The sequence below is a fragment of the Mustela nigripes genome, chromosome 13 (genome assembly GCF_022355385.1).
Source record: "Mustela nigripes isolate SB6536 chromosome 13, MUSNIG.SB6536, whole genome shotgun sequence".
NCBI lineage: Eukaryota > Metazoa > Chordata > Mammalia > Carnivora > Mustelidae > Mustela > Mustela nigripes.
The window spans coordinates 51,482,504-51,509,356 of NC_081569.1; the positions used below are offsets into that span (position 1 = coordinate 51,482,504).

At 36.8% G+C, this 26,853-nt stretch overlaps 1 protein-coding gene across 1 annotated transcript; it reads left to right on the top strand.

Annotated features, from left to right (window-relative positions):
• Window positions 1-15,542: 15,542 nt before the first annotated feature.
• Window positions 15,543-16,481, top strand: LOC131999326 (olfactory receptor 4F4-like). Its single transcript, XM_059372102.1, has one exon. The coding sequence runs from the start codon at window positions 15,543-15,545 to the stop codon at window positions 16,479-16,481; it is 939 nt and encodes a 312-aa protein (XP_059228085.1).
• Window positions 16,482-26,853: the final 10,372 nt, after the last annotated feature.

Genomic DNA, 26,853 nt, shown 5'->3' on the forward strand with positions numbered 1-26,853 from the left:
GGATGAACAGGTGACTGATCAGATAATAATAGTTTATTATTATATATTATCTTATATTTTTGATCCTGTCCATAAAATGGCTAGTTTCATGGTCAATGAATGTAATTAAGCATTTGGAAGGGTGAATTAATCCTTCACAACCTGCCTGTAACTTTATCACCAGCCAAGAGAGTGAATCCATCAAATTTAAAGGGGAGGTGCATTCAAAGACTACTGTGAATCAGAATTGATTTCTGAAGCATATACATCTATCTTATTTTAATTTTAATAAAAAATAACTGATAGGAGAGGCTCAGCTAACACTGTTTCCCACAAAATAACATGCAGCAGTAAGTCAGAAAATATAAAGTGACCTAAGAAATGTGCAGTCTTGTTGAAACCTACCATACTAAAGAGGCTGCCCTCAGGGTCTGCTGTCTAAATCCATGTCTTTGAGAGTTTGGGACACATAGGCAGCAAGATTCGGTCCTGGACTCTGGCACTGATATTCCCCCCATGTATCCCAGTGTCCAGGTGAGTTCTACGTTATTATTTATTGGCTAAATGTCTGTCTAAATATTTATGCCCTAACTTTTTTCTCAGGAAGCACTCTACATTATGTTTCAGGTTTCTCCACAACTTTAATTCCTATCTTTCCATTAATCTCTGAATCCTGCCAGTTCAGGGAATTTCCCAGACCTCACATGCTAAAGCACTCCTCACTGCAGCTCAGAGCTACATTACTTGCTTCTAATGAAGCTTTTGATTATTATTAAAAGAAGCAGGGAGTAGAAACAACAGCAGAAGAAGCAGCTATGGGTGTTGGTGGCAATGCACAAGCAATAACCTGGCGATATCCCTGTCATCATCAACATACTAAATATTTTCCTTCATCTTTTAAACTCTAACCTGAACTGTGCATTTGTTTTCTATGTCCTTCTATTGACACCTATAATTACTTCAGTGCATACTTCTCTTGTAAGTTATTTATATTGTTAGCTATTTTTGGCATGTGAAAATTTATTTTCCCCAATAAAAAGTGAAATATTCAAAAGTAAATAGAAAATTATCTCTAACCAATTGTTTCAAACTGTTCATTTTTTAAAAATAATCTTGATTAGTTCAAAAAGATCAAATGTTTATGAGGATATATACAGACTTTCATCTCCTAATTCCTTGAATGAGTCTTCCCTTTATTACTTCATTATTTTTTTATTTTTTAAAAGATTTTATTTATATATTTGGCAGATAGCACAAGTAGGCAGAGCAGCAGGCAAAGGGAGAAGCAGGCTCCCCACCTGAGCAGGGAGCTGATATGGGGCTCAATCCTAGAACCCTGGGATCATGATCTGAGCCGAAGGCAGCCATTTAACTGACTGAGTCACCCAGGCGCCCCTACTTCTTTATTTTTTAAATACAAGTTAGAAATAACTGAAACAAACAGGACATTTTTCAACTCTTCACTCTAATTTCTATTAGATTTTCTAAAGATATCTAAATTTCTTAAACTAATTTTGACATGCTTATAATAACTGATATTTGTGACATCTGACCAATTGAAGTAGTCTTTTGAAAAATTATTTTTTAATGTCAGTTTACTTATTTATTTTATATTCCCCCACTTCCAGAAACTTTGAAATCATTATAGAATATATTCTTAGAAATTTTTTTTTTTAAGATTTTATTTATTTATTTATTTGACAAGCAGAGATCACAAGGAGGCAGAGAGGAAGGCAGAGAGAGAGAGAGGGAAGCAGGCTCCCTGCTGAGCAGAGAACCCAATGCGGGACTCGATCCCAGGACCCTGAGATCATGACCTGAGCTGAAGGCAGTGGATTAACCCACTGAGCCACCCAGGTGCCCTTAGGAATTTTTATCTGATGACGGTATTTGTATATTTCTAGAAGTCTTTTTTTTAAAGAGATTCCCTATGAATACATTCCCTATCCCTGAAAAGTCTATGATCCCTGCAATAATATCCAAATATGTAGTTCATGCCCTTGAAGAAGTTACAAGCATGAAATGAATATTTCTCTAATGTCTGTCCAGTGGGAAAAGAATCAAAGTTTGAAAATTCCATAGCAAATTTGCATACTGAATTTATATTTTTTTGACCAGTGGAAACCAAGTTTCTGTGTATCCCTCTCATGAATTCTGTGAGAACAAGGATTAAAGCATATTGCAAAGAAACACAAAGTAATCCTGGGCAGTGAGAAATCACTGAAAGTCTCATTTCTGTTTTCCCTGTGTCTTGCTAATGGACTCTTTTCACTGGTCCTGACTTGTGTCCTGTAAGATTCTGTGATCTACCAGACAAATTATGATGCCTTCTACAAACCAAGCCTTCTGTGAAAGTACAGATATTACTTTAATTATTTTAAATCCACTGATTTGTAAACTTCAAATGGCTTTCGTTACACTTGAATAATGAATCTTCTAAGGCACCACACTATATAACTCATCCAAAAAGTATATTTTTATCAAGAGAGACTCACGCACATAAAACATTTTTATTTCCAGAGGAGGGTTCTCTATACCTGACACGGCTGATAGAATATGACCATCTTCATTCCTCCCCCACTCCTACCTATACCTGCAACTCCACAAGCATGAAACCTAGAATACCTTTAGGTATTCTAGGGTCACACTTAGATGTCCTTATAGCTTCAAGGACAATGGAGTAGAAAATTCAGTACTCTATAAAATAAATTTGAATAAATAGAAATAACCAGTAGAATTTATCTGAGCCAAAAGTATGGGGCATGGAAAGAGAACAACAACTCTTTCTTAATGAGTATTCAAAAACCTTCAAGGCACAGTCCAAAGCAGTGTACCTAATAATCACTGTCCAAGTCATTCTAGCCCCTCCTGGAATATGCTATGACCCAGGCACACACACACAAAAATTCTTCTCATAAATCAGGGTATAATCTACCCATATATAACAACCCATGTAGCCAAAAGTTTTAATTTTCCTCTGCTAAAAGTTAGCACCTGGGAGGTATTCAAAAAATGTTTGTTGAACTAAAAAGGAGAGACAGTATCCTTATAATTCTGGAATTGCAGAAGACTATCAACTTTAATTTTATCTCACTTACCTGACCCAACAACAACAAAATGGAGACAAGAAAATGAAATTAAAAAGGAGTATCTTCAGAAATGCCTGTATCATTTTAAAAATCTATCCTTGTGACATTTTGTAGTTATTACTGAGATATCACTAGAGTAAATTAGAGTTGTTCCAGCAAAAATGTCAGCTCTCTGTGACCAAACTATACTTTGGTGACCTAATAGTCCTCAGTTCATTCACCTCGGGAATTCTGCCTTAGAATCCCCATGGTCTGAAGAAAGATGGAATATAGGAGTTTATAGAGTAAAATTAAATTAAAGGAAAACAAATATTTGTGCAACCAAGCACATTTGGGGAATCCTTTAAAGGAGAATCACTATTTCCAGGCAGCAGGATGTTACAAAACACCTGTGAAACTAATCTCAGTGAACAGGAAATAGCTATTAATACATTTAGTAAGCACACTTTAAATTTCTATTGTGAAGCATATTAACAAAAAGGCTTAAGTGAGAAAGTCTGCACATGAATTCTCACTCTAATAAAGTTAAGTTTCAAGCAAAATAAGTTGACCAAGGTCACCCTGTTGATTTTATGTAACCAATATTCAAATCCAGATGTATCTGATTTCAGAGATCAAGAAATTAACCACTATACTATACTGTCTCCCTTTTATGTCATCCTTATAGCATATCAACAGGGGTTCATAAGTTAAGGTAGCTTAAAAAATAAGTTTAGGTATGTTTTAAATTTTGTGATCAATATGACAAATATCTCATCACATACTTCTGACTTGATAGATTGAAAATGAGAACTTACAACACATGATTCACTTAAGGTAGGTAGCAGAGAACTCACCTAATTCTGGGATTCTGCCCTAACACCAGACATAATAAATAGCTAGAATGTTGTTCAGAAATGTAAATAAGTAAAAAATTCAACCTCACACACCTTTAATCATGGGAATTTAATTTTAGAATAAGAATTACTTTCAAACACATGATTTCAGCTGAAATAAATATCCAAATTTAATTGTTGTCAATGAAATTGCTACTAGTCATTTTTTGTTTATTATTACACCATGTTCTTCATAAAGTCTACTTTGCAGAGTATAAAAGTAGCTGAGAAATTTTATGCACTAATTATTTAAACATTCACAGGCACAGATAGGATATAAAGCTGAGTGTGATTTTTAAAATCGTGTTTATACAAAGTAAATGACCAAGTGAGTAATTAATACAATAGAAATAGAAATAATGGTGAAGTTCTAGAATCTAGGTGAGGTTCTGTGGGCTGAGGTCCAGAGCCGATGACCAAGAAAGAATTCTTGAGACATCTTTGGTGTAAAATGGTGGTTTATTAAAGCACAGGGACAGGATCCTTGGGCAAAAAGAGCTGCTGCCCAGGGTTAGGATAGATGGCTGCACCTTGAAGTTGGGGGAAGGTGAGGGGAAGGGAGGTTTCAACGGAGCTTTCATATGCTGAAGAGGGCCTACAAGGTGCTGGGATGCAGAGGCCTTGCTGCTTGAACAATGTAGTCTTTTGGCCAGCTATTAACATCAAGATAGTTGGGAGATTCCTGGTGGATGTCACAATCCTGCTATCAAGCATCTTTGTTAGTTAGACTTAGTTTCAGAAGAGATTTAACTATATTTACATTTCCTTCTACCTCAGCCTCCTTCAGTTTTGTTTGGGGGTGACATTAGGGCTTGAGGAACTGAGTTATTTGCCTCTGGAAATTGTGCTGTTGATTAGGTAACTTCTTTGTTTGTAGATCTCTAGGACATTTGTAAACCAAGGAAGACTCCTGTCTTGCAGGATTGTGATCTCTGCAAGTTAACTATTTGTTTCTCGTTTATGGCAGTCAGGGGTGCCTGAGGAATGTTACACATATTACCGAGGGGAGCGGGTGGAGAGGGGGTGCAAGGCGCCAGCTTTTGCTTTGTCCTCAGTCAGCCTCCTGCTCCCTCATCAATAATAATAGAAATTAGTTCCTGAAAATTGACTGAAATATGTTAAATATTTTTAATTTTTTAATTTTAAAATTTTAATTTTTTAAAAACAATATTTTATTTATTTATTTATTTGACAGAGAAAGAGCACAAGCAGGGGGAGACAGAGGGAGAGGGAGATGCAGGCTCCTACTGAGAAGGGCGCCAGATGCAAGACTCAATCTGAGGACCCTGAGATCATGACCTAAGCTGAAGGCAGACACTTAACCTTCTGAACCACCCAAGTGTTCAATCTGTTTGAAATTTTTAATTAATTAATTAAATAAATTATGAGAATGAAAGAACAGACTATGCATACATCAGTTTCCATGAAATTATTATTGTAGTTAGGGAGTGAGATTTCTGTCATCAGAAGAATTAGAGCAAAAATTAATAATCAGTTACTGACAGAATTGCCATAGAGTAAAATTATACTAGATTTTTTAATATTAGATAACTTCTAAAGTCTTTTCATACAAAAAGATTTATGAGTCATTAATATAACTTCTTTTTTTAAAAAACTATTTTAAAAATTATTTATTTATTCGCCAGAGAGAGAGAGCACAAGCAGGGAGAGTGGCCAGCAGAGGAAGAGGGAGAAGTAGGCTGCCTGCTGAGCACAGAGCCTGACATGGGGCTTGATCCCAAAACCCCAGGATCATGACCCAAACAGAAGGCAGATGCCCAACCAAATGAGCCACCCAGGTGTCCCAATATAGCTTCCTTTAATGACTAATTTGGAATATACATTTATGATAAAAACAGTAGTTGAAGAGTAATTTACTCTTTATTCATTACTGTTGAGCTACAAAAAATATATTTCAATAATCACCGATTTAAATATTTGTGAGATTAACTAAATGGAAGTCTTATAATCCACCCATTCAATACTACAAAAAGAAACAAACAAAAAAACAAACAAACTGGGGCGCCTGGGTGGCTCAGTGGGTTAAGCCCACTGATCTCAGGGTCCTGGGATCAAGGCCCGCATGGGGCTCTCTGCTCAGCAGGGAGCCTGCTTCCTCCTCTCTCTCTGCCTGCCTCTCTGCATGCTTGTGATCTCTCTCTGTCAAATAAATAAATAAAATCTTTAAAAAAACAAACAAACAAACAAACAAACTGGAAAACATGGTTGATAAACCAACTATTTGATGTCCATATTGTTTCATGATTTTTCCTTTAGTGCTCATGGTTCTTGGTCATACAGCTTTGAAGAATAAAGAGGTAGACCATGCAAAGAGTGATGGACAGCAAAGCAAAGTTTATTGGGTACAAAGCTCCCAAAGAGGGAGAGGACCCAAAAAGGTTGCCACTGGAGTTTCCAAGTCTAGGGTGTTTATGAGCTCTTTTGCAAAACTGTCTTAAGCAACCAGGGTGTGCTAATACATGCCAGTCAGGGTTTTGATTAGCAACTGTCTACCTATGGTTAATGCTCACGTGTTGATGGTCTTATCAAAGCTACAAAACAGGATGGTAGAGCTATTTTGTCTTAGCTGTCCTGACTCTATGTTTTCTTGTTGGAGACCCTGGCCCTGACCACCTAACTGTCCAACCGATTCCTAACAATATTAAACAGAGTTTTTGACTGAATGAATTAGTTAGTATTAAGTTGTGAAAGCAGCCCTAAACATAATGCTCCATGCACACTTATGCCTTTTAGAGTGAAAAATGTCAAAGGAATGCCTATAAATAAATTCAATCGATATGGAAATGGACAACATGGGTTCATTCTTTAAATCACTAATGTTTATTGACTATTTTCTGCTTGTTAACAACAAAATGTTTTTGCATGTTAACATCTCGTGCTGAATTTAGAATACTCTCTATGGAGGCTAAACTTGTGCTTTGATGATTCAGGGTCTTCATAATTTTGTGATTGTCCATTGAGCTGAAACTTTTCCTGTCTATTGACAGGGAAAATTTTATTGTCTATTGAGCTGAAAATATTCCTGAAATATCTATTGTAAAAGTGGCTTCCCTACATTATGTCCAGAATCCAACTGAGATGAAAATATGTTACTTTAAAATATATGTATTTTAAAGATGTATTTATTTATTTGAAGAGAGAGATTTATTTGAATGTGGGGGGTGGGTGCAGGGGGAGAGGGAGAGAGAGACTCTCAAGATGACTTCCCATTGAGCACAGCATGGAGCTGATGTGGGGCTCGACTTCAGGACCCTGAGATCATGACCTCAGCCAAAATCAAGAGTCAGATGCTTCACTAAGACTGAGACACCCAGGTGCCCCTACTTTAAAATATTTTTAAATATCTGTCTAGCTTATTCAATCAATATTTACACATATGTGATAAAATAATTTCAAAAAATATGAAAGAGTGTTAAATTCCTCAGTTCTTCTCTAGTTTCCCAGAAGTAATCATTGTGGAATATGTTCTTTTGCATCCCTTGAAACATTTTCTATGTATATACACTACGTCCTTTTTTTAGATACAAAAGGAATCATACTATGTATATTGTGGAATTATTTTTATTTATTTATTTATTTATTTATTTATTTATTTATTTGGCAGCCAGAGATCGCAAGCAGGCAGAGAGGCAGGCAGAGAGAGAGGAAGGGAAGCAGGCTCCCTGCCAAACAGAGAGCCTGATGTGGGGCTCAATCCCAGGATGCTGGGTACATGACCTGAGCTGAAAGCAGAGGCTTTAACCCACTGCGCCACCCAGGTTTCCCTGTGAAATTATTTTTATGAAATTTTTCTAAGAACTAAACCTGGTAAATTGGGAAACCAGGAAAGTAAGACATTAATATCTAAAATTCCTACAAAACATAACATGTTTGGAAGGGCCTTCAAATCAGGGTGGGAACTGTGCTATAGATATAAATGATATTTAAATGCAATGCCTGCAGAAGAAAGATTAAAGCTTAAATGCACAGTATTCTAAGTAGCTAAATAGTAATAGAAGTAGAGGCATGAGAAAAAGACTGCTAATAATCCAGCTGTAAATTGAAAGACAAGATGTGAATTACCAAAAAAGGCAGAAAAAAAGTTACACTGTATCTCTCTTTTTCATAAGACTTTCAGACTTTATCTAGCCCCCATATTAAAGAACCACACTGTTTCACTGTTGGATTGGTAGTCTTCCCACACTTTTGAAATGTCTTGATTTTGGAGAAGAGCTGTGCTTATTTGGGGAAATGGTTTGTGTGTGTTTTCCTGGTATAATTGGTTTGCTTGATTTTCTTTTTAAATAATTTTAGAGTTACTTGTAATAAATACTTCCTCCAAATTAATTTTGCATTTCAAGTTCATTTTTGAAAATAAATATTAAATTATTTTAAAATTTCCTCTGTGCTTATGTTGATTTCTTCATCCTCAATTAAAATACTATGAAGTTATGCTTTCTTTATTTAAAGCTATTAGCTAATATTTCAATTACCATATTTTCTTCAAAGAAATTATTCTGGATTTACTCATTGATTTTACCGTGAATTTGGTTTTAAATTGATTAATATTTACTTTTCTATATATTACATTCTGCCATGTTGCTTGGGTTTACTATCCTATCCATCACTTATATTCCAAAGTTAAAAAAAAACAAAAATTTATAATATTTTGCTCATTCTCACTTGGTTTGTTTTAAAAGTTGAAGAGCTATAAAATTTTATCTAAGCAATATTTTATCCACAGTCTAAAGGTCCTGATGACTACTGTTATCATTATTATTATGATACAGATTACTTAAAAATTTTAGTTGTGTTTGAGCAAAATTTGTAAAAAATATATATTTTTTCTTGATTCCACTTATCTCCTCTCTTACCATATAAATTATATTTTTTAAAAATCTTTGGAAGTTGCCATAGACTTAATATACATTTGTAACTAATCTAAATGCAATTTCAAATAATACTATACTGTCTCACATGTACTACACATACCTTATAACACAATATTCTCAATTCTTCACTTTGTACCTTTGTGACACTAGTAACATTCATACATCTGCATGTTATAACCACCCATACATTATTACATCTATTGCCTTAAAAGGTGAGAGAGGGGAATTATTCTTAAATCAGTTAAGAATATGAAAAAGCATTTCACTCTATCACTTATTCCTTCTCCAGTGCCTTTCATTTTTAAAATGTATATCCAAGTTTCTGGACTCTTTCATTTTCTTGCTGCCTGAAGAACATTTTAAAGCATTTATTTCAGGATAGCTTTTCTGATAATGGAATCCTCCAGTTTTTGTCTTTAAAACTTGTTATTTCTCCTTTACTTTGAAGGATGATTTCACGGCTATAGAATTCCACTCCACTCTTTTTGTTTGCATGGCTCTAACAAGAAGCTCATTGTGATTGGTATGATGTCCTTTCCACCTTTTCTTTCTTTCAAGATATTTCCCGTTTGTCTTTTAATTTCTGTATTTGTATTTGATAAGCCTACGTGTGGGGCTTTTGTTTTGTTCTGTATTTATCATTTTTGGTCTTCTCTTGGCTCCCTGGATCTAGGGTTCTTTTATTATGTTTTGACAGTTCTAACCCATTATTACTTCAAGTATTTTTTTCTGCTCTGTTCTTTTATTCTTCTCTCTTTGGCCATCCACCAACACATACACAACATCTCTTTTTATTGTCCCACAATTTTCGGTTGTTCTCTTCTGCTTTTTTTTTTTTTTTTTTTCATTCTCTTTGTCTTTGCCTTTCAATACGGGCATCATAAAGCTCATTCCTTCATTCCTTGGCTATGTTGAGGCCAAATTTCTCTAGTGCATTTGTTTTATTCTCCTCTTGACACTGGGTCTCCCTACACATTTTTCCTCAGAGAAATCTGTGACATGCAATTCTTTTAGCTGTAATCTGTTATCACTATACCTGAGCCCTGATTATATTGTGATATACTGCAAGGGCAAGGGAACATTCTGTAATTTTCTGGTATTAGATTACCATCCTTTAGTGGATCTGTGTTTTAAGGTTATTTCTCCAGTGGTGTAGCTCATTTAATTCTTCTGCCTCCTACTTCCTTCCCAGATAAATCATTTTAAAGCCCTGACCCCTTTTGACTATGTTGGTTAGCCCATCAAGACTTAAAAAAAAAAAAAAAAAAATTGGCCTGGAAAAACTTCCTTACTCACCTGTGAAAGGTTTTAAAGTTGTGCTCTGACAAGATCTTTCACTTGCCCCTAGTTATAGAAAAGACCCTGAGTATGGTTCACAATGTTTTCTTTGCCCATCCTCAGGTATAACCATGAGAAAAAGATCCTTCTTAAATCATTATAGTGAGAACCTGGTAGGGTTCTTAGATGGACAGGCCCCCAAAGCGTGCCATCCCAAAATGTGGCCCCCAAAAGCTCCTATGCTATTCCACACTCAAGCTTACAACAAATCACCAAAATTACCAATCAAGTGTCCCTACAACTTCACTGCTCCAGGGGCTTCTTCTCCAGTTAATCAGGCTTAATTTGAGTCTTTCTAAATATGCCTTTCTCTCTAGGTTTCAAAGTGGCAGTTTGCCTTACGATTTCAGTTATTTTATGGGTACAAAAAAAGGGAAATGATTTTCAGCAATTCAGTTTCTTGTAAAAATAAAAGTGACAAATTATAAGCTCTTTACCTGTCAGACAGAAAACAGAAGTCTCCTATATGTTCTTGTTGTACTTTTCAAACTTGTCTAATGCTTGATTACAAAGTCATTATTTCCTTTCACATCATGAGCTTGTAGTTCTTTTTTTTAAAATTTTATTAATTTATTTGACAGAGAGATAGATCACAAGTAGGCAGAGAGAGAAGAGACAGCAGGCTTCCTGCTGAGCAGAGGGCTCAATGTGGGGCTCAATCCCAGGACCCTGAGACCATGACCTGAGCCAAAGGGCTCAGTAGGCTTAACCCACTGAGCCACCCAAGTATCCCATGACCTTGTAGTTCCTAATAAGTCTCAAATTGGCATCCTTCTGACTGCTATTAATCCTTGAATGTGCCCATTATGTGTGAGCCAAATAGTGGCAGAAAGAGTGGACAGAGAAGAGATGGAAAAGTAGGAAACTAAGGAAATCATAAGTATACAGCTAAATGAGATTCTAGAAATGAAAACACTCAAGTAAACAATAGCCAGGAAAGGAAAGAGAACAAGAGCTCTCTAAGAGTAAAGCATTACAAAGGTTTTTATTTTTGTTTTTTCAAGTTTCTTGCAAGCATACACTCCCTCAAACTTTCCTCTAAACCAGCATCCTTTCCCAAAAGGCACCTCTGATTGGTTTTCACTTAACATTTGTAAGGCTTGGGAAAGTCACTTAGCCTCTTTGTCCTATTTCCCTTCTATAATTGAATCTAAGTGGTATCGTGATTATTATATGAACTGTTCCCTGGAAAGCTGTTGTAGTACACAAGCAAGTGATAAGTGCTGAAACTTTATGTTCTCAGACTGAGATGGCTATGGACTCTAGACATTGGGATACAAAATGTCTCATGGGGCAAATAAATTTTTTGTGATCTAGACATGAAAAAAATGAATAAAACTCTGAAAGGGATAAAATGAGACAGCAAAGAGGACATAGAAGGCTAGGGCCAGTAAGGAATAAGAGAAAAAGAAAGAAATGGGAGACTTTTATTAATAGCCTTTCACATCTAATTTATTTAAAATCAAAAGTAAAAACAAACACAAAAGCAAGATAAAAGACAAAATTCTCTAAGGACACATGGTGATATGTATAGTCATCGTTATTGATGGGAACGGGAACAGAAGGATGCACTGCAAGACCGGTAGTTGTTACCTCCAAGATTGCATGAGACTGTGAGAGCACAGGAGAAGGGGGTCTTCACTATTTTCTCCAAATACACCTATTTTTAATGGTTGAAATCTTATTAAGTTAGATAACATTCACATATTATTTATTTCATAAATGAATGACTTAAAAATATAATTTTTTTTAAGATTTTATTCATTTATTTGACAGAGAAAGAGTGATCACAAGTAGGCAGAGGCAGGGAGAGAGAGAGAGAGAGAGAGGACGCTGAGATCATGACCTGAGCCAAAGGTGGAGGCTTAACCCACTGAGCCACCCAGGTGCCCCCAAAAGTATCTTTTTATTATCTCTCTATCACTTAGAGAGATGCCTCTAATATGCTTTAAACTCAAACTGTTGATGTTAGGACCTGCTTAAGGAAGGAATGTGAAGGCTGAGACCTAACATCCTTCTGAAATCCAAGAAAGTGAGTTCAAGTAGCCCCTTAAATCATGACCATAGTTGCAACATGCCAATGAGGAGCTACTTGCAACCTGCCCACCTACATAACTCAACTAGATTCTGGTGGGACTGGAACTGACATCTTAGTTCACTTTATGACAAAGTAGACAGACAGCTAAAGAATGAAAGTTATAGCCTCCTCATAAACAAAGTAATTAAACATTTTGATCCCCCTTCTCTTACACTTTTACTTGTATTCAACTGGACTACCTTGGATCTAGCTTTGAAAGGCATGGGTTATTGCATGATGCCCTCAAAGCCCAAATTTTCCTCAGGGACAACTGGAAGTTCAGGATCCCCAAGAGCATGATAGGGAAAGCCTTTCCAAACACTTGGCTCTATTTAAGCCACTGAGATGGAAAGCCTACAAGCTCAGAGGCTACTCCTTACAGTTTGCACATCCAGGAGGACACAATCCTCCAACACTGCTCATGGCAGAAACTTAATTGGACTTCATTCCAAGTAAGGTAGATTCTAGAGTAAGACCTCTCAGTAAGCAAGGAAGGAACCGGTTTCAGGAGTGATCTGTGTAAGGTAAGTACATCCTGGACAACTAGTGTTTGACTCACACATTCAATGTCTTCCCCTATTTTGAAACTTACTTCTTTCTCTTCCCCTGAAGCATTTTTTTTTTCATACCTATCTATAGAGTTTAGAGTTCTGAATGTGTTCTTCAGTGAATATCTTAGGGGAATGATTATGGGTTTTCTCTCCCAGCGAATCCCTGGGACTTCTAAATTCCTAACAGCATTTCATACACTAACAAAAGCACTGCCTATCTACATTCATAGATGCTCCCAGAAGTCCAGATCGGGGATGACTGGTTCTCAAAAACCTTCCAACTTATCCTGACATTTTCTAATTCCTTTTGGATTTTACTTGTTTTGTCTTTCCTCAAAGTAGAAAATGGAGAAATGCTTCACTAAAAAATTAGTAGGCCAAAGTGTCTAAAATTTAAACTTAAACATTGAGAGGCACCTGGAAGGCTCAGTCAGTTAATCCTCTGCCTTCAGCTAAGGTCATGGTCTCAGGGTCCTGGGATTTAGCCCTGCTTCAGGCTCTCTGCTCAGCAGGAAGCCTGCTTGCCCCCAACAGCTGACTCTCTAACTACTTATGATCTCTCTCTTTCTGTCAAATGAATAAAATATTCTAAATAAATAAATAAAATCAAACAATGATGCTGATTCATTTTAATGTGAACCTGTATATCTCATTCTGTCTTTTTATTTTTTATTTTATTTATTTATTTGACAGACAGAGATCATAGGTAGGCAGAGAGGCAGGCAGAGAGAGAGGAAAGGAAGCAGGCTCCCCACCAAGCAGAGCCCAATGTGGGGCTTGATCCCAAGACCCTGGGATCAGGACCCAAGCCAAAGACAGAGGCTTTAACCCACTGAGCCACCCACATGCCCCTGTATATCTCATTCTTATCATTATTAGTCATTTACAATTATTCATGTCTCTGTTACCTTTTCGTTGAAAAAAATGAATTACTTCAGAAATATTATTTGTTCTATACAATATTTTAAAAATATCAATCTTATTTATTTTCTTAGACTTGTCAAAATCAAGGTTTCCACCAGAAGCAATTATCTAGTAGTGAAGTTATATTAAAAGAGACCTCACTTTATATTCTCATTTATTACTATTTATTTTACAATGTGAAAAATAGATAATTTGTGTATCTACATAGATAGTTTGGGAGGTTATGAAGTTCATGTTAAATATACTTACCAAAAAAATAAAAACATAAAATTAAATAAAATCATTAGAACTAAAAAATGAGATAGCAAACACATGGACATGTTGATTTTTGTTAAAAAAAAAAAAAGGTGTACAGTTTTTTGAATTAAAAAAAAAAAAAACTTAGAAAGAGAAAGAACAAATTCCAGTAGGAAAAATGGGGGAAAATAAATAAATAAATAAAGGGACTATGCAGTTCAAAGGAAAGGAGAGGTATATGATCCTTAAAAATATGAAAAATGCTTAATCTCAGAATAAGAAATTAAAACTACATTGGGTTGCTATTTTTATCATCATATGACAATAATATTGCATTGGAGAGACTTGGAAAAAACAGGTAATTCATACATTGCTGGTGGAAATGCAAAGTACTTTAAACCCTATGGAAGGAACACAAAGAAACAAATGAAAAGCAAAACAGATAGATGCTTTTAAGGTGCTTAACACAGACCTGGTACATATGAAGAGCTATGTCGTCAACTCTATAATCCGAACATCATAGCCTGAAAAAAAACAAAAAACAAAAACAAAAAAAACAGGATATTAGAAAGATCCAGAAATGAAGAGAACAAAAGAAAGAATGGAAAAAGAGAAGGAATGAAAGAGAAAAAGAGTTGGTCTCCTGGTTTATAGAAAATAGCAAATATATGTATTTCCACAGAGGTCAATTTAAACAGTGTAAGTCAATAGTTTAGATAGCAAATATATGTAATTCCACAGAGGTCAATTTAAACAGTGTAAGTCAATAGTTTAGGTACAATGACCCCCCAAGAAGAAGAGTCAAGAGTAAGATATCCTTCATATCTCCAACATTTAATCCAATCTCAGAAAAGAAATCTCTGTTGCCACAAAAGAACCAAGGACCAGTCAATGGATGTTCATAAATAATGTTACTCAGGCCAAGAAATATGTAAGTTTTGTGGAAATATCCTTTTAAGGGGAGATTGCAAATGCAGGGAAATACTGGATACTAGAAATGCATAGTCAGTATCCAGGGTCTCTTTTGGAACGCAAATTTATATTTTCTCAAGTCATCTGATTAACAGTTTTCCCCAGAATTTCTGAATGTTTTGTTCAGTTCAGTCTGCTAACACATATACACTTAGCAATAGATTTGTTTCTGAGAAGCATGTTTTGTATCAGAAAGGTAGCATTCAGTTATTGCCCTGGGGGGATAGAAACTCTGATGCATTAAAGCTATGTATTATCCCTGCAGAGGAGGTAAATTCAAGCCGTGGAGAAATTATTTCCATGATTCCTTACTATTGACATTTTTAATCATTTTTGATTCCCATGACAACTGTAATTCTGATAGGTAAGATGTTTGAATTATCCCTCTATACTTAACTCCCCATCTTAACTATAAGTCTATATCTACCTATAAATTCAAGAACAGTTTATTTTCAATTTTCAGCTAGTACAATGGTAAGATTTGAATTTTGCCCATGAATAGGACATGTCTGCTCTCAGTACCTGAGTGTTAATGAGATTCTTCTTTCCATTCTAGAAGTTCTTAGTTCATCTCTTTCTTTGGGCTCCAATAGAATTCCATGTACAAAATGGAGGAAGCAAACCAGTCTATGGCGTCTGAGTTCATTTTTCGTGGACTTTGTGATTCAAGGTTGCTCCAGACCTTCCTCTTACTGCCTTTTTCTATGCTCTACCTGATGACTGTTGTGGGCAACCTCTTTGTCGTGCTCTTATTCATCACTGACCCTCATCTCCATTCCCCAATGTACTTCCTCTTAGCCAATCTCTCATTTGTGGACTTCTGCCTTTCCTCAGTAACTACCCCTAAACTGACCACAGACTTTCTAAAGGATAATAAAACCATCTCCTTTGGTGGCTGCATGACCCAGATCTTCGGTGTGCATTTTTTTGCAGGTGGCGAGATGGTGCTGCTGGTGACAATGGCCTATGATCGTTATGTGGCCATCTGCAAGCCACTGCATTACTCTAGCATCATGGACAGACAGAAATGCATCTGGTTAGTTTTGATATCATGGACCATTGGCTTTGTGCATGCCATGAGCCAGCTAGCCATGATTTTAGATCTGCCCTTCTGTGGATCCAGAATAGTGGACAGTTTTTTCTGTGATATCCCTTTGGTGATCAAACTGGCCTGCATGGATACACATACTCTAGGAATGCTAATAAATGCTGACAGCGGGATCTTGGCAACAACTTGCTTCATTCTCTTACTGATGTCCTACACCTACATCCTCCTAACGGTCCGTCTAAACTCCAAAGACGGAGCATCAAAAGCACTCTCTACCTGTACTTCCCACATCACAGTGGTGTTGCTATTCTTTGGACCCTGCATCTTCATCTATCTGTGGCCACTTAACATCACTTGGATGGACAAGTTTCTTGCTGTGTTTTACACAGTAATCACACCTCTCCTGAATCCAGCCATTTATACACTGAGAAATAAAGACATTAGGAATGCCATAAAGAGACTGATAAATCAGCATATGGATTCACAGGATAATTTTTAGTTTTTATTTTTAGTTTTCTCATATAATCAAAAAATGCATCCCAATTTGGCCACATTTGACCTATAAACTAAACTGGGTATGAGATTTATTTATATCTATATGCTTGGAGTATTCCCAGATGTATGGTTTGCGGTTATTCCATTACAAAAATATTTTGGCTCACGTGATAATTTCAGGGGCCTGGGATCCAGTCCTGCATGGGGGTCCCTGCTCAGCTTAGAGTTGACTCGAGGATTCTCTCTCTTCCTCTAGAACTTCCCTATTCTCTATTTCTCTACTAATAAATCAATCTCTTTAAGAAATCCAACACTTACATTCTTGCCACTTGGAGAAGACAATAAATAATAATCATAATTTGGATAAATACTCCTTTGTATTTACTTAAAGATTTTCAGATGATAACAATGATAATTATAAAAGTAATCATTACTACCATTATTTAACACTACCAACATTCCCAACACCATGCTAAACATTTTACCCAGGTTAGGTATTATTACAAAACTATTCTGGACTACTTATCATTGGACTCATTTCTAAAATTACACGATTTACTTACCTCAACTGTAGGTTAGCTAGACAAGATACTAAAACTATTCGAGTGGTCTATTTCTACTGAGAAATAAATCAAACAAGTTGTAATGATATTGTACTTGTACTCCACAGCATTACCTTTATAGTTCAAGTTTCCAAGTCTTCATTGTTGATTTAAAGTTGGAATTTCTCGGCAATTTTGTTGTTGTTATTGTTAAAAACACGGAAGAATCATTTGCAACCCCTTGAAGCATTATTTCCTTGAGTTAATAAAGGATTTTTATAATTATCATTTTACCTTATATCAAAGCAAAGAGAGCTAGGAGGATGGGGAAAATAGAAGAATGTGCTGTTTCAAAGCAAAAGAAATATAAAGGGGTGAGAAGAAAGCCAAAAAGAAGCCATCAATGAAAGCAATACAATAAATTTAGATAAAGATCCAAAATCCTCCTAGAAATGAATAAAAAAGGATGACCCAAAAGGGGAGACATAGGGCAAATGAATTGAATCGTTATTTATGCCTGAAAAGAAATACCACGGGACCCTAAACACTCAACCTCATTATTAATTAAGAAAATGTAACTTACGATCAGAATGAAATACTACCTTACACCTTTTAAATGGGCATGAGAAAAAAATCTGACACTAACAATCATTGTTGAGAACATGTACCAGTGTGTATTAATGGAAACGTTATGCTCTGCTGGTAGGTGAAAATGGACTTAACCACTGAAAAACAATGAATTACTTCAGACTTTTATCATGTCAGTACAGACAATGCACCATGCCATTGCACAGTCATACTGCCTTACCTTCCTTGTAGTTTATATTGCTACGATGAGGAGGAGAGCAAATAGTCAAGAGAGGCATAATTCTTAATTCTTTAATGCTAAACCTCTTGACTTCCCATTATTTAATCAGGCCTGCCTGAAAGCAATAGATATTTATGGATTCAGTTTTGCAGAAAATAGATCCTCGGCCTTTGGAAGCTGTCTTGATCATTCCTTGTCCACAAAATTCACACTTCACAACTAGCCTGTATTCTTATTCTGTATGATTCATTATATTCTCCTTCTTATTTTGTTATTCACTATTTTTATAGCTCAGTGTATAGGGATGTGGCCAATATGTTTCCTATAAAAAGCTTTCCCATTTTAGCTAATAGGGACTGGTGTTCTGGAGCTAATCCCTCCAGAAAATAGATTCACCTTAAGTAAATAGCTTCTGTGTTTACTTTAAAAAGAAAATCTTTTCTTCAAAAGAGTGATCCCAAGTAACAGCTGTTCAAATAGAAATCCAAGTAATTTTGCAGTGAAGCCCTATTTCTGCTCCTTTTCTGTTTATTCCATTATAAAAATACGTTAAAAATTCCAATACTGGGGATGCCTGGGGGGCTCAGTCAGTTAAATATCTGACTCTTGACTTTGGTTTCAGTCACAATTTCCAGGTCCTGGTATCCAGCTCTACATAGGGAGGGTCCATGCTCTGCATGGAGTCTACTTGAGGATTCTCTCTCTTTCTTCACACTTTCCCCCCAACTTTTTCTCTCTCAAATAAACAAGGCTTTTAAAAATTCCAACATTTATAGTCGTACCACTTAGAAAGGATAATAATTGATAATCAGAATTTGCATAGTTGTAACTCTGTTTGCTTATTCAGTGGTGAGTGAGGACTGAAAAACACCATTATGGTATTTAACCCATGAACATCTTTTTCTCCCAAAACAAACATTCCTTTATCTCTATAAATTTGTATAGAGTAATTATAGGTATTAAAACTCCAAGTGAAATTTTTGAGTTTATATTCATTTGATCCTTTAAGCATTCATATTTTTCAAATGTCAATTAATATTACTCAAAATTCTAACTGGAATTAGCAATTAAGTGTATGTAGTGAGAGTCCAAGATGGCAGAGGAGGAGACCTCATTTTCCTCTGATCCAGGAATTTAGCTGGATAGCTATCAAATCATTCTGACCAATTGGGAACCCCACCACAGATCTTAGAAAATAACTTCAAGTCTAGAAATATAAAAGAGGTCACATTTTGCAAGGTAGAATGTGTGGAAATGTGAGTCTGAAGTGAAGTATTAGAAGATAAACCTGGTGGCAGGGAGCTTAAGTAAGTTGGCTACCACAAAGTCACATAGCACAGGAGCACAAAATAAGAACTTCCTAGAAATCAGCTCCAGTGAGGAATATCCCTGTCTAAAGGGTGCTTAGGTGACAAAGGAAGGCAGAATCCAAGGTGGGACAGTGTGGTGTAGTCTCAGGATGCCTAGGTGTGGCAGAGTACCAAAGCATTGGAGCTAGAAAGCCAGCTGCAATCAGTTCAGGGTTGCCATATACCACAGACTGTGGCATTGTTGGGACCACTCTCTTAGCAGGGACCCAAAAAGCAGTGGCAGAACTGGCAAGACTCCCCTTCCTCCCTTGGGAGGAGTGGCATAGTGGCATGCTGCAGGAGTCTACAGGGTTTGGAGACTCGAAACAGGGTCACATGCTTGAAAGAGAAATACTCTGTCACAGGCCTGGTGAGCAGGGAATGTGGAGGGAAACCAGGGAAACAAAATGGACTGTTTTCCCTAAGGATGCATTGAGGATTGGATCATAGGGCTTTTGGCTCCAGGGCTGGAGATGGGGAGGCTACATTTCATTCCATCCTCTAAAGAGGCGTGGAAAGCCTTCAGGGAACAAAACCCACATAGAGCAAGCCAAGCAGTGTATTTAGCCTGGCTGCCTGGCAAGGGTGGTGCAATTCCACCCAGTGCAATGACACTTGAGAGTCAAGGCAACAAGCCCCTCCTCCAGAAGATCAGCAAGAACATGGGGCTAAGACCAAGTTTATGGATCACACAAAACTGCAAAACTCGAGCACTAGAGGAAAATAGTATGCGGAATTCATTTCTTTTTTCCCCATGATTCTTCAGTCTTTCAATTTTAATTTTTTTCTCTTCCTATCTTCAACCAATTTCATATTTTAATAACTCTGTTTTAAATCTACTTTAATTTTCATTTTTAAAGTACATTCTATACTTTCATTGTATTTAATATTATTCATATACATACAAAAATAAATGTATATATTATATGAACTATATATATACACACATACAAAAATAAAATATATGTGTATATATATTTGTCTTTTTTTACATTTTGGAGTGTGATTTTTTTTAAAAGATTTTATTTATTTATTTGACAGACAGAGATCACAACTAGGCAGAGAGGCAGGCAGGGAGAGAGGAGGAAGCAGGCTCCATGCTGAGCAGAAAGCCCAATGTGGGGCTTGATCCCAGAACCCTGGGATGGTGACCTGAGCTGAAGACAGATGCTTTAACCCACTGAGCCATCCAGGTGCCCCTGGAGTGTGGTTTCTTCTAAGGAACAGATAAAAAGAAACCCAGAATCTAGTGTATGGCTCTGTTCTTTTCACCTGTCTAATCATATTCACTTTCGTTTTCTTTTCCTACCTTTTTTTAAGCTTTTAAAATTTTCATCTTTACAGTTACATTCTATCCTTTGAATGTTTACATGAATGAATGTTTACATATATGTTTTTCTTTTTTTTATCATTTTGAGTTGTAGTTTCATCTAACAAACTGACCAAAACACACTCAGGATATAGTGTATTGCTCTGTTCTGCTTAACTGTTTATATTTCTTATTTTTGTTCTTTTTTTTCCCTCCCTCTTTTAATTTTCATTTTTACATTTACATTCTATCCTTTCATTGTATTTAATTTCATTTCTTTACATATATAAGGTTTTCTTTCTTACACTTTTGGGATCTAGTTTGAAAACAAAACAAAACAAAACACCAAAATAGACACAGGATCCAGTATATTGCTCTATTCTCTTCAGCTCTCTCATTATATTTACTCCCTTTTTAAAAATTTTAATGCGTTGTTTTGTTTTGTTTTCCATTTTCAGGTATCTTCTGATTTGTTTAGTGTATGTTTCTCTGGCATCACTGTTCCCATTTTAGTATTTTACTCTTTTTCATCTATTCTTCTCTGGACAGAATGACAAGATGGAAAAACTCACCTCAGAAAACAGAACAAGAATAAGTATTAAAAATCAGGGACCTAATCAGTATGGAGATAAGTAAGATGTCAGAACTAGAGTTCAGAATAATGTTATAAATTCCTACCTGGGCTTGAAAAAAGTATAGAAGACACTAGAGAATCCCTTTCTAGAGAAACAAAAGAACTAAAATCTAATTAAGTCTATTAATGAGATGTAATAAAAAATGGAGGCTCTAACTTCTAGGAAAAATGAGGTAGAAGCGAGAATTAGTGATATAAAAGACAAAATGATGGAGAATAAAGAAGCTAAGAAATAGCTAAGAAATAAACAACTACTGGATCACAAGGGGAAAATGTGAGAGATAAGTGACAGTATAAAGTCAAAAAATACCAGGATAACTGGGACCCTGGAGGAAAAGAGGAAAAGGAGAGAGAGAGAGAGAGAGAGAAAATGAGAGGTAGGTCCAGAAGTATACTGGAGCAAATTGTAGCAGAAACTTCCCTAATTTGGGGAAGGAAACAGGCATTGAAGTCCAAGAGGCACAGAGAACTCCCCTCAAAATCAATAAGAATAGGCGAACACACTGACATGAATTAGTGAAACTTGCAAATCACAGAGACAAAGAAAAAATCCTGAAAGCAGCTCAGGACAAGATATCTGTAGCCTTGAGGGGTAGAAACTTTAAACTGGCAGAAGACCAAACCACAGAGACCATAACAGGCCAGAAAGGACTGGCATGATATTTTCAGGGTGCTAAATGAGAAAAATATGCAGCCAAGAATACTTTATCCAGTTAGGGTGTCATTCAAATTGAAGGAGAGGTGTGCCTGGGTGGCTCTGTCATTAAGTGTCTGCCTTTGGCTCAGGTCATGATCCCAGGGTCCTCAGATCTAGCTCCACACTGGGCTCCCTGCTCTGCAGGAAGCTTGCTTCTCCCGCTTTCACTCTCCCTGCTTGTGTTTCCTCTCTTGTTGTATCTCTCTCTGTCAAATAAATATTAAAAAAATAATAATAAATTTAAAAAATTGAAGGAGAGATAACAAGCATTCAGGACAAACAGAAACTAAAACCATTTGTTATCACTAAACCAGCCCTACAAGAAATATTGTAAAGGTCCTTTAAGTCAAGAGAGAGTCCAAAAGTAAAATAGATCAGAAAGGAACAGAGACAATATACAGAAACAGTGACTGGACAGGGAATACAATGGCACTAAATTCATATCTTTCAAGAGTTATGCTGAATGTAAATGGGCTAAATGTCCCAATCAAAAGACACAGGGTATCAGATTAGATAAAAAAGCAAGACCCATTGATATGCTGTCCGCAAGAGACTCATTTTACACCCAAAGACACCTTCAGATTTACAGTACAGGGGTGGAAAATCTTTTCATGCTAATGACAACAAAAGAAAGCTGGGGTGGCAATCCTTACAGCAGAAAAAATAGATTTCCAATTAAAGACTGTAATAAGAGATAAGAAATATCACAGTATCATACTTAAAGGGTATATTCAACAAGAAGTTCTAAGAATCATAAATATTTTTGCCCCTAACATGGGAACAGCCAATTATATAAACCAATTAGTAACAAAATTAAAGAAATACATCAATAATAATGCAATAATATCAGGTGACTTTAACATCCACTCCCTGCAATGGACAAATTATCTAAGCGAAAGATTAACAAGGAAGCAAGGGCTTTGAATAACAGACTGGACCAGATGGACTTCACACATACATTCAAAGATTTCCATCCTGAAGTAAAACAATATACATTTGTCTCAAGTGTATATGGAGCATTCTCCAGAATAGATCCCATACTGAGTCACAAATCAGGTCTCAAACAATACAAAAAGACTGGGTCATTGCCTGCAAATTACAGACTACAATGCTTTGAAACTGGAACTCAAACACAGAGGAAATTTGGAAAGAACTCAAATACATGGAGGCTAAAGAGCATCCTACGAAAGAATGAATGGGTCAACCAGGAAATTAAAGAAGTTTTCTTAGAAAGAAGTGAAAATAAAAACACAACTGTTCAAAACCTTTGGGAAAAAGCAAAGTTTATCCAAAGAGGGAAGTATATAGCAATACAAGCCTTTCTCAACAAAACAAGAAAGTTTTCAAATATATATGCTAATCTTATACCTAAAAGAGTGGGAGAGAGAACAAACAATAAACACAGCAGTAGAATAGAATTAATAGTGACTAGAGCAGAAATTAATGAAACAAATCAGAAGAACAGTAGAACACTGCTTGCTTCCTTTCTAGGAAATTAGGAGCTTGTTCTTTGAAGAAATTAATAACAGTGAAAAAGCACTGGCCTTCCTTGTCAAAAAGAAGAAAGGAACCAAAGTAAAATCACAAAGGAAAGAGATCACACCAACACCACAGAAATATAAATAATTACAAGAACATATTAGAAGCAACTACATGCCAACAAATTAGGCAATCTGGAAGAAATCAATGCATCCCTAGAGATGTATACACACCAAAACAAAAGTAGGAAGAAGTAGAAAACCTGAACAATATCAGCAAGCAAATGGAATAAGTAGTGAAAAATCACCCAACAAACAAGAGTCCAGACTGGATGGGTTCCCAGGGGAATTCTACCAAATATTTATTTATTTATTTATTTATTTATTTATAGATTTTATTTACTTATTTTTACAGAGAGAGTGAGACAAGTATAAGCAGTGGGAGTAGGAGAGAGAGAAGGAGAGGCAGGCTCCCAGCCCAGCAGGGAGCCTGACACAGGGCTGGATCCCAGAATCCTGGGACTATCACCTTAGCTGAAGATAGGTGTTCAACTATCTGAGCCACCCAGGTACCCTCCACCAAACATTTAAAGAAGAATTAATACCTATTTCTCTGAAGCTGTTTCAAAAATAGAAATGGAAGGAAAACTTCCAAACTCATTCTATGAAACCAGCATTACCTTGATCCCAAAGCCAGACAAAGATTCCACCAAAAAGAAGAATCACAGACCAATATCCCTGATGAGCATGGATGCCAAAATTCTCATCAGGACTAACCAATAGGATGCCACAGTACATTATAAGGCTAATTCACCATGATTAAGTGGTATTTATTCCTGGGCTTTAAGGATGGTTCAACATCTGCAAAACAATCAGTGTGATACACCACATTAATAAAAGAAAGAACAAGAACCATATTATTCTCTTAGTAGATGCAGAGGAAGCATTTGACAAAGTACAGCATCTTTTGTTGATTAAAAGTCTTCACAGTGTAGGGATAGAGGGAACATACCTAAATATCATAAAAGCCATATACAAAAAGCCCACAAAAAATATCATTCTCAATGGGGAAAATACAGAAAGCCTTTTCCCTGAGGAACATGACAGGGATGTCCAGTATTGTCATTACTGTTCCACATAGTACTTAAATACCCAGCCTCAGCAATCAGGAATAAAAAGAAACAAAACACATCTGAATCAGCAAAGAAATTAAAATCTCACTCTTTGCAGATATATGATGATTTATGTGAAAAATCCAAAATACCCCACACCAAAATTGCTAGAACTCAGATAGGAATTCAACGAAGTGGCAGGATATAAAATCAATGCACAGAAAACAGTTGCATTTCAATACACTGAGATGGAAGAAAGAGAAATTAGGGAGTAGATCCCATTTACAATTGCATTCAAAACCATAAGATACCTTAAATAAACTGAACCAGAGGTAAACAATCTGTACTCCAAAAACTATAGAACACTCATAAAAGAAATTGAGGAAAAAACAAAAAAATGGAGGGAGGGACAAGATGGCAGGGAAGTAGGAGGTGGAGCCTTTTAAACCTATACCCTAAAGTGAGCTGATTACCTACCTACCAAAGAACTCCGATCACCCATGAAATCAGGCTTAGATCAGAATTATACACATGTGGATCTCTACAGGGGCAGAAGACGCCAGTGGGCAGGTAAAGCGGAGTGAGAACGGAGAACTGATATCGAAGATTAACAAAAGGGGGAGGGAGCGACCAGAGGCGACTGGTTAGAAAGTAATACCCCCAATACGAGAGAGAGTGACCTGTGTCTGGGGACCAGCCTTAACTTGGAGACTGGTTGAAAGCACTCCAAAAGAACAAAGGATCGCAGGCGGGGGGAAACTGTGGGAATCGGGGTGGCTAGGGACAGGGGCTTAAGTCACCATTTCCAGGACAGCCTCCCCTGGCGTTGAGCAAGAGAGAGTGTGGTGGAGAAACCAGGTCTTGGTCCCTAAGCCGCCAGCACGCCTGAGAACGTGTGGGGTCCAGCTCCTGTGAGGGGCTGGTAGCCTCACCAGATGACAGAACATGCAAGCCCTGCTATACAGCCTGTGATGCGCACGCCCCTCATCCTCCCCTGGGAGAGGTACACAAAGGCCCAGCCTATGCTCTTTGACCCACGCCATTGTTTCAGAGCCTAAGAGAGGCGCGTGAAGGCCCAGCATGGTGCTTTCAGACCTGCACCCTGTTCTCGGAGCCTGAAACGTGTGCGTGACCCACAGCCTCCCCTGAAAGAGGTGCGTGCAAGCCGGGCACTCTTAGATCCAGAAAGACTGGCACTCCCAGCCTGGGGCCAGCGGGAAAATCACAGTGTGCGATCGCTGCTTGGAACCTCTCTGGTGGTCTAGAGCTGCCCAGACAGCCACTGCTGCCTGCCGTGGTTTTGGGTACAAGCAAAAGATCCTGCGTCCCCAGGGACCGCGACTTGGAACCTGCTCTGCCAGCAGCAGAGGGGGAACTTATTTGGGCTCTGCAGCCAAACTGAGGCTTCTCTCTGACAGGGAGGTCAGGGTGCAGTTTGTTTTCCTCTAAAACTACAAAAACCATCAAAAGCGGTCAAGGTGAGAGAAAAAAAAAAAAAGTGAACAAACATAAAAACTGCCAAAGAACAAAAGCCTGAAAAAGACCAGTTTCCTCAGAGCCCACCCCATTGAGGGGGGCGGGAGGACTTAATTCAGGGAACATCATTGAGTGAAGACCCACATGGCAGGCCCTTCCCCCAGAAAACCAACCAAGAAAGGAAAAAAAAAAAAAAAAAGACTACAAGAGAACAACCATCACTACTTCATAGGACAACTTTTATTTTTAACTCATTCCCACTATTCTGGTTCATTTTTTTTTATATAGATAATTTTTTAACCTATTTGCCATCACAGTGAGCTGTCCAGTACATCAAATTCCGTAATAACCTTCTAACCTGAACTTTTTGATACATACACCTGTGTTTTTCTTTTGTATTTCTATTTTTGAACTTTTTAAAAATTTTAGTTTAGTTTATTCCTTTTTATTTTTATTTTTTAATATTCATACAGAGTTAAACTTCAAAGTAATCCCTTTCCCAATCAATACTACCCCTATAGGTAAACCAATTTTTAATCCCCCTTTACCTTAGGAAAGTTGAGTCATTTAACAAAGATATCAAGATACATCCAAGGAAGAATCAAAACAAACTTCCTCGCCCACACTGAGAATTTATAACCACTCTCCCATCTTTTTCTTCCACTGTTTCTGTGTTTTTGTGTTTGTCCTGATAGTATATAAATCTTACACTTGGGGTTCTTTTTGACCAGGCTTTTCCTTTATTTGCATATATATATATATTTTTCTCTTGTCATATACTTTTATCAGTCTTTGTGTTTGTCTGTTTTTGTTTGTATACTTCATAAATCTTACCTTGGCTCCCATTTGGGCTGAACCTTCTCTTTCATCTTCCCTTTCTTTCCTGTCTCTCTCTCTTTCTTTCTTTCTTTTTTTTTTTTTTCTTTTGTTTCTCGTATGGGTGGGGAATCCTGATTGCTCAGAAGTGTTCC